The 15,428-nt window shown below is 41.8% G+C and overlaps 2 protein-coding genes across 2 annotated transcripts in view; one reads left to right on the top strand and one right to left on the bottom strand.

Moving 5' to 3' along the window:
- The window catches only part of sesn1 (sestrin 1), a 52,570-nt gene extending 44,344 nt beyond the window's left edge, over positions 1–8,226 (bottom strand). Inside the window, exons 1-2 of the mRNA XM_071479389.1 lie at positions 8,103–8,226; positions 6,794–7,113 (exon numbers count right to left, since the gene is read on the bottom strand). Of these exons, the coding sequence (XP_071335490.1) occupies positions 6,794–7,072 (279 nt within the window). The 5' untranslated portion in view covers positions 7,073–7,113; positions 8,103–8,226. The remainder of the gene's footprint in view (positions 1–6,793; positions 7,114–8,102) is intronic.
- Positions 8,227–9,627: 1,401 nt separating this feature from the next.
- cep57l1 (centrosomal protein 57, like 1) lies at positions 9,628–13,732 on the top strand. The gene is made up of 11 exons (XM_071479385.1): positions 9,628–9,825; positions 10,527–10,698; positions 10,807–10,995; positions 11,134–11,255; positions 11,562–11,675; positions 11,754–11,831; positions 12,048–12,137; positions 12,238–12,312; positions 12,411–12,673; positions 12,761–12,905; positions 13,110–13,732. The coding sequence occupies exons 1-11, from the start codon at positions 9,805–9,807 to the stop codon at positions 13,314–13,316; spliced, it is 1,476 nt and encodes a 491-aa protein (XP_071335486.1). The 5' UTR covers positions 9,628–9,804; the 3' UTR covers positions 13,317–13,732.
- Positions 13,733–15,428: the final 1,696 nt, after the last annotated feature.

Here is a 15,428-nt window from a genome sequence, read left to right as displayed (position 1 = left end):
GGAGAACACGGCTGTTATTATTTTTCACACACTGAGCTGTTAGCCTAGGTATACAGTTCTTTTATTCCCGTGCCTTTTCTCTTCTTCAAAGAGTTCCCACCTCCTGCTGCAGTACTTTGTTACTGTTGTCCGCCACCTCGCATCCTTTCTCCACTATCCCCCCTCCTCCTTCTCGCACAATGTCGGGGTGTGTGGGTGAGACAAGCTGAGCCTTGCGATGTAAGCCTGATCAGATGGGAGACAACTGCAAGCCTGGGTGGATCATACAGAGTTAGGCTTGGGTGACATTGTTCTTGAAGGAAAAACATGGCATGATTATCAACTTATTACATGGGAAATTATCATTTATTTGGGGTTTTAGTCTGGTTTGGGATCATTTAAAGCTATTCAATGTTGCATTTGGTTCTGGACAGGACAGAAATTATTCAGGTTTTGGGCCAGGCTGGGCTCAGGCTCTGGAGAGCAGGGCTCGTAGTTGTGGGGTGCTAGTAGTTTTCCACTGCAGGTTGCTGACTGAATACAGAGAAAGACAGTGTTTGTTCCACCCCCTCCATCGTTTTCACCCCTTCCCCTCTTTACTCCCAGCATTAAGACTGCACACTTCATTCTTTCACTGTTACTTTCCTCCATCTCTTCTTCGACCTGCAGAGCGTAGCCGTCATATTTTACCACATTCTCTTTTCCACTTTCTTTCCAACTCTACCACCTCCCACCCTCTCTCTCATTCTCCCTCTCAGTTCCTGAATAGCACGGCCAGAAATAATCGCAGACAAGCCAGCACCCCCACCCCCCAAGTAACAGTGCCAACCAACCCACCCCATCATTGCACCTCATGCCACTGGTACCATGACGACTGCTTACACTGTGCAAAAGCCCAACACTAACCCATCCCTCCCTCTGTGCCAGGATAATACAGCTTTTACATGTTTTCATGGAGCAGTCCTTACAATGAAGACTCCTGATTTCTACAGGGAACAAATGAAACAAAAAAGATTCTCCTTTTTCTTTCGACAGAAAATTATTTCCAATTATTTTTGCATTTCTACTTATGTGCACTACAGGAAGAAAAAAGGAAAATGATGATTATTTTATCATTTATTCAGGCTTACAACAGGATTGACAGTGACCTAGTTGCACACTTCCCATATGCCCCCTCCTCTCCAGTCTTCCCAAGTCTGCAGCCGCCAGCATGCTGCACTGGCTGGAAGGTGGGGGTCTGTCTGTGTTGTAGGATCAAAGTGGGAGCTTGTGTGTTAATATGCTTTCCTAGCATGTTAGAAATGGTTTTTAATATGCTGGCAAGAAAGATGTTTGGTTGGAAAGTCAAGAAATTCTATAAAATCCACTCTGTTTTCTCTATTTTCTTCTGTTTACTGAGCTAGAACTAACAGGCTACACAAACTGGTAAAATACCACATATTACTTTATCTACAAATCAGATGCATAGCTAGTTAGGATTCCTTGTTTGCACACCAACCATTTATAAATAGGAGCCTATTTATTGGTAAGACGCATTCATTATTTGTGTTTTTTTTTACCTTGCTGCCTTCCTGCAGTTTAATTGGTATTTATATACACAGATATTTGTGGCACTAAAAGCTCACCCAATAACACGTAGAACACAAAAGGCGACGCACTTGGGGACACAGTATTTTGCGCCACAACTTGGAAAAGCGACAGAGAAGCATCTTTAAGAAAAAGAAGCGCTGCATCACTGTGCAGCTGTCATCACTATTATCATCGCTATCACCTAGGCCAAAATCAATCATATTACACGAGGTTTGAAGGAGTGCTGAACAGCCTTAAGTGGCCATTATATGATAGTAACATAAAGCTTCATGTAGCTTTGTAAGATTGAGCATCCCACAGACTGTACACAGAGACACTGCCAGCGCGCACACACCCACCCTTCACAACCCCTACTGGCACTGTCCCATCACTCTGTCCAGCTGGCTGGCAGCTGTAAATCCACAGCTTTATTCCTCAGTCACGTCCTCCATATCCACGGAGCCTTTCGCTGTACAGTTACTGTGCCAAAGGTCACTGCCTGCTGCTGCTGCTGCTGCTGCTACCCCCCCCCCCCCCCCCCCCACCATGCAATTTGTCTGACCTGGTTCGAGCTGAAATCGCCCATAATCCACCAGATCGGTCCAGACCACTAGGTTCTCTCTCCATGAGTTCTTACTTTATTTACACAGTAATCAGAGGTAGCAATGAGAGGACTGAAGGCATGCACTCCAACACACACATATAGCACACTCACAAAGAAACAGGTGATTACATACAGGCACACACACACTCATGCACAAATACATATACTGTAGAAAGGGACGAGGAGAGAACTACCTGTCACTGTGACAGTGAGAAAAATCCTTCTTTGAACCAATGCCACGGTTTACAAGTGGACTTTGACTGCGCCTTCTCAGAAAAGCAATATTGCTTCTGTCCACACTCCTGTCTATCCAGGTTGACAAGTCAAGTTTGTTTATATAACCTCATCACAAGCATACCCCCATTGAGACAGGCTTAACCCTTCCAAGAACAAACCTAGTCCTAATCATTCACAAATTATCTCCACGCAGTCTCAAAGAATTCAATCATTGCACAAGCTACCAGGCAAAACCAACTAGGTGCTAGAGCTGCATATACTTGAGCACTGCATTTTACGACTGTAACTGATCAGCCATGCATATTTCAGTCTTGACACAAATTTAAAGGCAGTGCACACCCTTTAAAACCTGTGTGACAGAGACCTTATCCACCGTCTATGAATACATCAATCCGGAAAAAGCATTATGATCAATATCTGATGTCATCTCTGAGGGCTTGGAGACACTCCTAAGCTTCCCATATAGTCACAGAAGTGTGTTCTGGTTTATTCCAGGAAGAGGCCAGATCCAGAAAGCCATTTCACTTAATTAATCACACAGAAGTGTTTATTACAAGGGCTGCTGAGTCATCCTTAATGTCCATAATTAGCTAAATAAGTATGTGTAAAAAATGAGGAGCAGCATAAGCTTGTAACATCCACTGCCTTCACCTTCCTCAGAGAAATCCAGGTAGGCTCAAGTCTACTCTAAGACTCTCACTCCACTGTCAACATTCAGGAATTGTAAAAATCTCTAAAAAATTAATCACTTGTCTCTTCTCAGCAGTGAAAGCTGCAGAATCTGGCTCAAAATATATTCTGTCTGCTGCACAGTGAAAAAGATTTTAACCCATTTCCCACATTGTAACTCCGTTTCCTAATCTAACCTGAGATGGTTGCTCATTTTGCATAACGCCAGAAAAATAGAATACTGTGCATGAAAATAAGGAAATAACTTAATAATAATATATTATCACATCATACAAATCTAACAAATCAGTTTCTGTCTGTCTTTCTTTGTATTAAAAGAGATTCACGACTTGGGAAATATGTTTAAAAATGAATCTTTGAGAATTCTGGCAAAAAATTCAAAACTGCATCAAGTATTGTTAAACAACCATCTGGGTTTTTCAAGAAAGAAAAATCACCAGGGATTAATCTTTCAGAAAGCATGGGCTTAGATCTGTGACTTGAATGAAATGATAATACGTGAAACGCACAGACTGGGGCTATGCACTGCTGCACAATGCTGACATTAGAAAAAGAAAGGCGTTTTTTTAATGAGAGTAGTGGGGAAAAAAAAAAAGTTTACAGTGGACTGGACTACATTGTCAGTTGATCACATGTTCAGAACTGGGCTGGGTGAAATTCACAGAGACACTAAGTCCATTAGGTATTTACTGTGCGTTCGTTACCACATCATTTCATCCCTGTAGGTTGTAGATGTGGGCAAAGTCTCTGGAATCTGAGCAGCACCAGCCCACATCACAAGAGCAGGTTGATCTTTTGAGATTAGCTCTTAATTCAAGTTAGCGTAAAGGGCTAACACAATGGTGTGATTACATAACACAAAGAATCCCCTTTCTGTCTCTGTCCGACCGCCCAAGACTGGGCTCCTTTCATCCAGCAAGGGAACATGGTGACCAGAGAGCGAGCCGGCCGATGGAGTCTGCCCACCCCTTTCATAGACTCAGAACAAGCACTTACTATTGTCTCCCTTGATTTGTGTGCATATATATATGTGTGTGTATGTGTGTGTGTTTGCATTTGTCTGCACCCATTGTTATCCTGTGTTCCTATATGTACCAGATCAATTAAGCTCAGCAAGGTCAACAGCCTTCACAACCCCAGGATGACCCTCTGACAGCATCTACTTATATTGAGCGTACGCGCAGGTTTGGATGGATAAGCGATTTTGACCCTTGTGTATTCACCCCTTTACACAAGGACGCCTTATGGGAAGCTGACCCCTCCCCGCACAAATAGAACCCTATTTTCGGCTGTGACCCCATAACCCTTAACCCCTGGGACTCACTCATCCACAAACCCAATCTCCTAACTATGATCACAGCTTATGTCCTGCAGCTTCACAGGGTGCCATGAGAAACAAACAACAACTCAGATTGCATAAAAAAGGCCAGCAGGGTAACTGTACAGACCAAAGAAAGGTCTGCACGAAGTTAGTTATTGAATCTCTATTTTACCACATGGGTACTGGATCTAGAAAGAGAAGAATAACAAGCTATGCCTTTATCCACGAGGAGGGTCCAGGATATAAATTTCCAAAAGATATCTGTTCACTTGTTTTAAAGCAGTAGCTTGATGCTTATTTGCTTTTCTTACCAGTCTCTTACTGTATCTGTTCATATACAAGTCTGCAGCCAGCAGCCTATTGGCTCAGCTTAGCTAAGTACTTGAAACGGGGAGAAAGAGCAAGCCTGACTCTGTCTACCCAACCCCCCCACAAAATCAAAACGTGGTGCATTTTTTGCACCTCATTTTTTTAATGGAAGAAACAAACAAATGATCATGTGAGCTTTAGAGGTGTTGACAGCATCATGCATATTTCTTCCTTTTAAATTTTTTTTATTGGATTCACTTTTCCAGTTAATAAAATGCTCAATATATACTGTGGATATGCACACTGTGCCATCAAACTAGCAGAAAATTGTTCCAGGCCAAATCTTTGCAAGCCACGGGGGTATTATGGGACATTATTCTCACCAAGCAGGAGGCCTTCCTCTTCTACAGAAGGGGGGGTTGCCATGAGGAAAGGACTGTCTGTGCTTTCAAAGATTTTGTCTTTAATCAGCGGATCTGCTGGAATTAGAAGTCTGTCTGAGCCCAAGCCCCTTCGCCCCCCTCGCTTATAGCCCCTTCCATCTCTGACAACGTGAGAAAGGTGTGTGTGTGTGTGTTGGTCAAGGGGGGGATCTTCAACCGTGGGACCAGAATAACATGAGCATTGGGCTCATAAATGCACCCTTTGGCAAGTCCTCGGCAAATGCAGCTTAGCATAATTCAAAAATACCAGACGGTGTGTACTGTGGTGCACTACTAAACCCGCAAAGCAGCTTTCTCCCTCTCTCATCTCTCTCTGCCCCACTCCTCCATCTTCCAAAAACACTTCCACACAAACAGGAATTAATGCCACAGCCAAACAGTCTATTTACTCAGAATAACAACATGTCAGGCCATCAAGAGTTGCAAGGCTTAGTTTTTGTTTGTTATTAGCAGATTTATTGAGTGGACCAGGTCACAGCTAACACCAAGCTAAAGCTGGGATAAATCCAATATTTGGTTCTGTACAGGTAAATAATGACAATTTTAACTGGGGAAATATAATTAATCCAAAATGCTTTAGTGCCACCAATATCCATCAAAAAATATTAACTGTGAATATACATTTAGTTGACGTTATGTGCACTTCTTAAAGGTCGTCAGGAAAAATCGAATTCATGCACATACTGTGACCTGAATCCAAATTACAGCCACAATTGCAATAACAACAAACTGCTGACTGATATAAACTGATATAAGGATAAAATGTTTATGTCAGCAGATGGTTGAGTATGATTTCTCCCCTTCATCCAGACCCCTCCCCTGTAATATCACACCCCAACATTAATTCATAACTGACCTCAGAACTATCACTCCTGTCATGTGGAAAATCAACCACATCAACGAAGACATTCACGAATGAACAAACAGACTGCTGAACTTAGAAAAATGACTTTGGAAATGTTGGGTGTCATAGTGGTATGATGTTGATGATGGAGGGTGTTACACAGTATTTTCAGTAAACACGTCTTAGGTTTCTGAGAATACCCACATAGGAGCAAAGTCAGAAGTGTTGCTCTTTTATTGGTAGAAATGATTTTGAAGTTGTGAAAAGAATCCTTTGTGCTATTACCAATATACCTGAAGCAAGGGAGCTGTTTACATTACTACGGGCCTAAGCTAAAATGTTCTCAGCATATACAGGTTTTGGAGACAAAGAGGCTTAATGAACCTTTACAACACCGAACCTTATGACAAGCAAATTCATCATGGCTTAAAAATTTCAATTTCAATTTCAGTCCATTGATTCTTAACTTTCTCTCCTTTGTGCGTGCATGCATATAGTCGAAGGGTCGGAACGGTAAATCCTTGGCTTTTGCAAAGTTTAAGTGTAAATAAGTTCATGGTGTTGCATCTCGCCATTGACTGTAATTCACTGGACAAAACATGCATTGCTCTCAGCGAGGCTCTGACTCAACCACAGTGTTTGCAATGCTTATGAAGAGGTGAAGAGAGGAGCAGATGGCAACAGAACAATACCATAAGTGCTAAAAGAGGAGGACATATGACAGTGTGGCGCAGCTCATTGCAGCACAGTACAAAGAGCTCTCTGGGGTCTCACTGTAGATGATATGAGTCTCCTACCTGGACAGCCCGTAGAAGCCGAATGCATCGCTCCCTGACATCTTCAAAGGGGCACCGTTTGGAGAGCATGAGCAGATGAGCAAGGATGTCATTCACATCGCTGTTTGGGAGGCTTCCCAAGGCCGGGGGCGAGGGGACCAATGCTGTTATGGGCCCAATAGCCTCCACTTTCCTCATGACCTCCTGGCATATGTTCTCCATGGCCTCAGTTCTGGAGCTGGCATCCCGGCTGCCCAGCCCGTCCCATCTCCCCAGAGATTCCTGGTCCTGCACTTCCATCTTTTGACGTTGGACTAATGTTTGTGCTGTCTTACAAGAGGCTACACAACAAATAACATGTTACAATCCGAGTTTACATCACAGCTGCACAATGTGTGCAATAAACAACCTTTGAATATTATGCTAATGGAGAGGGATGGGTGGGTGCATGTTATGTCAGTCATTATCAAATATACCATTGTAGGAATTAGAAATTGGACTCGACCAATAACGTGCCAATGTCATCAGCCAATTTTACCTCATCTCAGGTATATCTGCATCACCACATACAGTGTGTCAGTGATAAGGAGGAAGAAACTAGACTACAGAAATGACTAAATCAGGGAGTGGTTGAGAATGTAGAAAATCTATGGCCTGAATAATACTGGATTTTTGAGGCTGATACTGATATTGATATTTGGGAGTTCAAGTAAAATGCTGGCTACGAAATACTGGCTGGTAATAAAACTTCCTCAGAATGAAATCAAATGAAACAGCCAGACAGAAATGTCTGTTTTTAAATAATCCAGCAAATTAAAAACTAAGCATGTATGTAAACCAAAAAAACTTGCCAATACAGGTATGTTCTATCTGATTTCTTAACTCTCAGTTATCAATATCACTATCGACCTAATCAGTCCATGATCAGTCAGGCTCTATCATTTCTGACATTTAAACCCAAGTCATGCTGAAAATTGTTTACCAGGATTTTTATTTTCCAAGAAAAACGCGATGATTTATTCATGTAACAAACCACAATAACCTGTCACTTAAAGTGTTATTGATTTATCAAACGTTTATGAACCGACACTGATTTACGATTAATGGCTTTTATTAAAGTGTCATGATAGAAAATGCACAAACACGCAGCTTGTCAGTGAGTGAGATCCATTCAACCATCCCCTGCCTTCCTTTCAGTGTGAAGGCTTTCAAGCTGCCCGTTAACAAAGACACCAGTAAAGTCCAACAGAGCCGCGGCGAAACCAACATTTCCACACACAGACCTGTGGCTGTGCACCGAAAGCAAAAAGTGTCACTCTCAAATACTCACTTTATCCACATTCTTCGATGCAGGGCTTCTGCTGCGGGACGCCTCGCCACAGGGATGACCAGCAACGTTAGTCCCAGGGTGCAGGCGACAGGAGGCAACAACTTGAGGGTAAACATTTGATTGGCACAACCGGCTGGCCAATCAACGCACTCCGTAGGCATTCTGGGGCGGTGCCGTTCGTATTCTGACCAGTGATTGGTTGGAGGGGAGTTGCCGAGCTTGCGGGGGATGGGCTTATGGGAGTTGGATTCTCTTCGTTCGGTGTGTGTTTTGGAGGTTTGCGCTTTAGAACTGCATCACCCATGATGCATTTCGTGGACAGCAGCCCTCCCTCTTCTTGTTTATCAGAAATAACTGAAACAGCCAAGCAGAAAAACAGACAGGAGAATGAAAGAAGGAAATTCTCCGTTTAACCCCTTTTGTACTTTGGTAAACTACCAAGCTAAAAATGATCAATGCCAATTAAATAATATGAACACAGCAATTTTAATATCAACTTGTCAAATTATCTGACAGACGCCAAAATTGGATTCTAGTGTGTCATGTTGTGAGGAAAAAAAGGTGTTTGTTGCAAATGAGAAAACAAAATAAATGTACATGAAATGCACTCAAGAAACACAAATACCAAACAAGCGTCACAGAATAAATACAGTCTTTCACTGAGTGCAACCCATCTGCCACAATGCAGACATACTCCCTAATGCTGCAGCAGGCTATTTGCATAATACTGTGCAAATATTTACCAGGTGATTGACTGATTGACCGACTAGAGACACTTTACTAACCTACAATAGCCTAAATGATCAGGAAAACATGGCATCAAAAAGGAAGACTTCCTAAAAAAATTTCTCTGGTCTCCACATGTCTCCACATATTATGATGTATTTCAACGTCCCATGTTGCAGACCACAAGGTGATCATTTTCCTAATGCAAACTAGTCCAGTCCAGTCCAGCCTGCTGGCACCTTCCAGAGCAGTGCTTTTTAAAATATCATACTAATTCAGAGTGTATAATATGTGTAGCCACGAAATTTGTTTTAAGAAGCTTATTTTCTCCAATTGAATGCACCCAATTGTGTAACTTATACATTAAAACCGAGGCATTTCGTTGATTTTAAGAAATATGTCTTCAAATTGTATAAAGGTAAGCCTATTCTGAGTTGTTAGTCTAACCAAACCGGGCAAAATTACTTCTATCTCTTATTTCCACCCATAAAAACTGCATGTAGGACGTGCAGTCCTTAGTATTCCTAAAAAATCCAACAAGGCCTTAGATTTTAAACCTCACTGAGCATTCATAGCATTTAATACAAAGCAGATCACTTTTGAAAGTAACTTTATGAGAGCAGGTGGTGAAATTAGCCTACTATTCCGATGAGTTTTGAAAGTCTTTTTCCTTGGTATATAATTTATATGACATTGTCAGCTTTGTCTCCGTGATTAAACCTGGGTATGTATCTGAGGTGCACTGTGTTACGGAGGTGGAGTAAGGAGACGCTGCGCAGGCGGAACTACAGTGAGGAGGGCTGCGAGAGGAGGGAAATTTAAAAAGTCCGGACTGCCTGCAGTTGACAGGACGGGAGAGTTGTTCGATGTCAGATAGCTACATTTAAGTCGTTTACAACTTACACAAGCAGTCTCAGAACATTAAATATAAACTTATTATTAGTTTCCAAACGAGTATGACCGTCTTATTTACAGAATGGAGACGTATCACGACCAGGTAACGTTTCCTAGCCAGCCGTTAGCTGCGACTGTGGCTAACACTTAGCTTTGGCATTGTTTACTTCTGTGAAGTGGCGGTTATCCCAATGAGCTTTATTATTTGGTTTTATTATGTTTAACTGACTCAACGCAGGTGTGGACGTTTGCGAAAGTTCAGAAGCTAGTTTAACTTTATTCATAAGTAAACCTGTTTGTTTTTGCTTACGAAACGTTATCAGTGTCGGAATTCCTGTAGCTTTTAGGAGCTTCACAATGCACTTGATTGTAAAAACAGCCTCCTTGTTGTAAAAGCTGGTGCACTGGGGTACAGTAAAATGCGTAGAGGATGAGTGGGCTAACCAGTTAACGTTACCCAACCCTCAGAGAATTTACCAACAGAACCTGATTCGTAACTGATCAATAATTCAAGTCGTTTAGCCTGGAAATATGCCGGACTTGTATGCAGTCAGCTTCACAAATGTTAAGATTTTCTCTTTTTCTCTGTTTTACACTATTGTAAATTGGATATCTTTGGGGATTTTATTCATAGTCAAACAAAACAACCCATATGGAGATCTCACCTGGTGCTTTGAGAACGCATTGATTAGGGTTGTATTGATTTGTTTTTTTTATATTTTATTGACTAATTAATTGGTAATGAAGTTAACATTTTGTTGCAACCCTTCTACAGTTTCTAAAGCAACATCTTCCTGTCTGTAGATTTTAGACTCACCCTCCAAAAACAGTTACATTGGGAGCTATTACCAGCCTCCAGACAGGATACTACCAATACCAAGACAACTTGAGTTCTCTGCACCTTCATCCATCAGCACTGACCCACAGATCACCAGCCTCAGAGAGTCTCAGACCAAACCTAATATTGACAGCAAAGGTATGGCACTGCCATTGTGTTTTTATCTCTTTTACAATGTTTTTGCTATAATTATCTTCAGTCCCAATTACCCGGTATACTTTTCTATTCTTGTCAATTCCCCTCCAGCTGTTGTCGATGCATTGAAGACCCTCCAGGAGAAAATTAAGCGGTTGGAGCTGGAAAGAAGGCAAGCGGAGAAGAGCTTCCAGCAGTTTTCCCATGATGTTCAGAAGCATCAGCAGGTCACAGCATCTTACATGATGCCCAGTCAACCAGCAACCAGCCTGCCTGAGACCAATAACTCTGGCAGGGCAGGTAAGTGATGGAAGATGCAACAGGAGAGGCCACTAGGCTTGACTGGGATCTGGAAGTATTTTCCTAGACATTGCGATTTTTTTTTTTGTCTTTTCTCTATATGTTTTTTAATAGTTGTGTCTTCGTTTATGATACCAGAGCTGGACTCAAAGCTGCAGTCTGCAGAGGCTCGCTGTAAGGTTCTTGAGAAGCAGCTGGACTACATGAGGAAGATGGTTGAAAACGCAAAGAAGGAGAGGAATGCTCTCATGGAGAATCAGGTAGTTCAAAAAGCTACAAACTGAAAGAAACAAAATTCATAACTAAAGCTATCCTTAAGTAGCAGATCTTAAGTAGATCTGAACTATAAGCAGGATATGATTTAGAGAAGTCACCTGAAAAACAGGTTTAAAATCTTTAAACAAAATTTAATTTTCTCTTACACATAAAGGTTAGAAATGATGTTTGTATCCTATTCCTTTTCATTTTCTGTGTTCCATTACTTCCTATCATTTCTGGATGTACTGTTAGTGGTATAAATACATGTTACTTAAGTATCATATTATCTCTTTTTACCTCCCCACCAGGCTTCACTGCAGAACCAGCAGCCGAGCAGCTCAAACAGCCAAACTCAGCGGGAGAAGCTGGAGAAACTTGAAACGGAGTGTCTCAAATTGAGTAGAACCCAAACTGTGGCAGAGGTAATCACGTTTTTCCAGTTGATTAATCTAAACATTATTTATCACAAGCTGAATGATAGTATCATTATTTTGGTGCAGATGAAGCTTGCCATTCTGGAGCAAAAGCTACTGAAAGAAGAGCATGAGCGTAAACTTGTGCAGGAGAAAGCAGATGAGGTCAGTCACAGTGCTGCAAGAATCCATAATTTCACTTTGACTTTGTGTTTTAATTCTCTCTAACCCAACATGTGCATTCATTACTTCTACTTTCCACTAAATGTTCTATTGTTAGTATTTACGTTACATAAAACTCACTGTCAGCTAACACTGGTAAAATGTAAAACAAGGAATCTTAAAAAAGGAAAAACCATGCCATTATTTTCATGTCCACAGCTGCAGAGGGAGATGGACATCAACCTTCAACTGTCTATGCCAACTGCTGAAGAGATAAAACCAAAGAAGAAAACAAAAAAGACCATCAAGGTGCTTTTCTCATCAATAAAGTTAATTATGTTACTATATTTAGTTGATGGGAAAATATTTGTTTGGAATTAGTCATGATAACCACTGTCTTCTCCCTCAGAAAACCTCTAAGAAGAACGAACTGGCATCAACAAGCAGCCCAAGGCTCAAAAAAATGCCCTTTGTTGCAGGAACGGTACGTCAGTTCTAATGCTTTATGTTAACTCTAAAAACCATGTATTATTAACTGTTTTCACTTTTTGATTGCTTTTGATTGCTCCCTACCTGTCACAGTCTATAAGCCCGAGCCACTCAGTCCATGCCAACGTGCAAAGTATCCTTCACATGATGAAGCACCACCAGCCCCAGCTGTGTGAACGAGTGAGTTCTCTGCACAGCTCTGGCTGTGGAGCCAGGAAAAGCCTCCAAAAAGACTTTTCTCCATCTTCCACTGCTTTAAAGAAGCCTGACAGCCTGCCTGAGCAAGTAGACCAGTCACTCAGCTCTCTGTCAGACCTGCTCTTGGCTCTGCAGGACGAGCTAGGACAGATGAGCTTGTGAGTAAGCTTCTGTTTTTTTTATTGTTTTATTTAAGGTTTTTTTCACATTTAATAATCTGTGTTTTGTTTTGTTGTTTTTGTCAGTGAGCATCAGGAGTTGATGCATCAGATTGATGCAACCCCACATAGGAAGCAGAAGGAGGACCTGCAGAGAGAACTGGAGAGGCTGGTGGCCAGGATGGAAGAGAAAGGAGTTCAGATCACAAAGCTCCGCAAACACCAACAGACAGTAAGTGACCCCCCCCCTCAGTACAATCCTGAGGTTCAATTGTAAAGATGGTCAATGGTACAGCTCCTTGTGTCATAAGGGAACTTTGTAAAATTTAAATATGTCCTATGTCTGTCTGTAGTGTCAGCTGATTCCCATCCTTAATTTTGTTGTTAGGTGTAGGTGTCCGATGTGTTCTGTGTTTGTTCTTTTGCTCCTGTGCAGGTCCATAAATTGACCCAGAGCCAGTCGTGTGATGAGGAACACACGGCCAAGAAGAAGAGTGGAATCAAGCCGCCTGTCCCTTCTCTTGTGAAGGCCAAACAGAAGGGAAAGAAAGGTGGGACAACTCACAATAACCTGCAGCTTCTCAGAGAGACCCAGAAGTTCAGAAACAGCCTCAAACAAGACGACCTCTCCTGGGAAACATGAGTTTCTCTGCAAGACCGTTCTGGTGTGCAGGCTTTGATCTGACAGCTGGATGAGCCACAAGACTCCCCTTGGTTCTTTTCAGTTTGTTTTCCCCTCTCTTTCAACATCCTTTGGGCCATTTTTAGAAACAAATGAAAAGAGGGAATAAAGTGTTTTACACAGGACTTGATAATGTGTTGATCATAAAACCTGTTAAGCAATGGGTGTTTGATTTAAATGAAATCTTGCAAATACAGGGTCCTTCATTGGTAGAGGGTATAGTTTTTAACTATGACTTTAACCAGCCTAAAAATTATGTGATTAATGAACTATATCTCCTCTCAAATTAAGGTGGAGTAATATATTTTCAATATTTTTAATTTTTAATAAAGCTTGTTTTCTCTACATAATGTAAATAAATTTTAGTTCACATTTTACTTCTGCCAACAGATTTTTTTTGTCTAATTCAGCACCATTGTTTGGATTTCATACTTAGAACCACTAGGTGGCAGTGCTTAGCCTATGTCTAGTTTATGAACATGAAGGCTTTTACCCCTGACACAGCATACAGTTGCATGGACAATAATAAAATATAACTCTATAATACTGTGTGCAGCATCAAGCTCCTTCTGTCCTGAGCGGCCTACAAAAGAGATGGACCAAGTGCTCTGTGAACTCTACAGCAGCAGCTGGCCGGACAGCTGAGTAAATGTAGCTCTAACCACAGGACAAAGGGATGTGGTTTTTATCGCTGGCCAAAAGTGGGAGGAACTGCTATTTGCCACAGGATTTCGCAATTCTACACGAGCAAAACAGCTCTCTTCTCTTACATTCAACTATGATAGCTATTATCAACCTTAATTGTATGCTAGTCAGATGACAAGACACATTTCTGATGTGACTGAGGCTTTTATATTTGCTCTGTTTATTTGACTCAGCCACCTTTTTACGGGATGAATAACCACATGTGAAGCTGCCTCATAACATTCCTACATTATCTCTGCACTATCAGGCCTCAGTCAACGTCTTTTATTATATCATCAGGTCACATTTTTGATACACAAGAAGCCTTTCTGACCTTAAATCTTATCTCACTCACTCTCCATACCACAAAATACTGCACAACTGACTCCATGTGGGCTGTTAGGCGTAAATTGTTTATATAAAAACTTAAAGTTGAAACCGTGGATATCCCTTACTGCCCTGTCAAAGGCTCTGGGGTCATGGGAGAGGAGAACAGCTGGTTGTTATTTTTTCTCTCTCCACTCAGCCTTTTCAGTTCATTATCTAGCTAACATTGCTCGGTTCTGGTATTCTTGGCATGATCCAGAGTTCACTGGATGGTTAAATGGACTGAGCTGGTGTATGAGAGAGACACTAAGCCTAATGCATTGTTTCTCTGTGCTCCCATATTAGATTACAGGGCAAGACTGGACCCAGCAATCAGGTTAGCTGAGTCAAGTCAAGACCCCTCTATGCCCACATATACAACAACTCCTGCCCCTCCTGTCCACTCCCCTGACCATGCAACGCTGACACCTTGTGACTGCACTCCCTTCTTTTTGTCTGTTATTGAATAGGAGTGGTGCATGTAGGAGGACTGGGTAGGTATGAGTGTGTGTCAGACATTTTGCTGTGGGTGTGTGAGAGGATTGCCTAGAAACAGCTCCTGGCCCATCCTCTTATAAAGATAAAGATACATCTACAGTGTAAGATTCAAACAAGAACAAGAAGTGGATTTGTCCACAGGCCCTTTCTTTGAGGTGTTACACTGATAAAATTAGTAGCATCTTCTGTGTGAACACCAGTTTTTTGGTCACTGAAAAGTTGGCTTGCTGTAGAATTTCCCACTTCTTAGTCAAAGCGCTATGAGGGATATTGCATCACAAGGTTTGCCATCTCTGTTCATTAACGGCAAAGAGTAAGTACAAACATCCAGATTATTTTTAATGGACGTATGAGAGAGAGCTTGTGCTGTGGTCGTCCAGGAAAACATTCTCTCCTTGGTTCAGGGAAACATTGCCAGCTGGGGACTCTTGGCCACTGGAAGAACAACAGTCTGCTCAGCACAAACACATATACTGTACGCACGCACACCTCATTCAAGAATGTAGTCAACTGTGCAGACTGTGA

The sequence above is a fragment of the Trachinotus anak genome, unplaced genomic scaffold, assembly GCF_046630095.1.
Source record: "Trachinotus anak isolate AG129_WGS33_773 ecotype Australia unplaced genomic scaffold, CSIRO_AGI_Tana_v1 ptg000005l, whole genome shotgun sequence".
In the NCBI taxonomy this organism is placed as follows: Eukaryota; Metazoa; Chordata; class Actinopteri; order Carangiformes; family Carangidae; genus Trachinotus; species Trachinotus anak.
Note: the sequence above shows the minus strand (reverse complement) of the source record. Positions and strands in the feature narration are given on the sequence as shown.

Bases quoted from the DNA above. Each gene is read 5' to 3' on its own strand.
- cep57l1 (XM_071479385.1), top strand. From the start codon at position 9,805: ATGGAGACGTATCACGACCAG. The intron at 10,699-10,806 runs GTATGGCACTGC...ATTCCCCTCCAG, and splicing joins ACCTAATATTGACAGCAAAG to CTGTTGTCGATGCATTGAAG. The intron at 12,138-12,237 runs GTGCTTTTCTCA...CTTCTCCCTCAG, and splicing joins AAACAAAAAAGACCATCAAG to AAAACCTCTAAGAAGAACGA.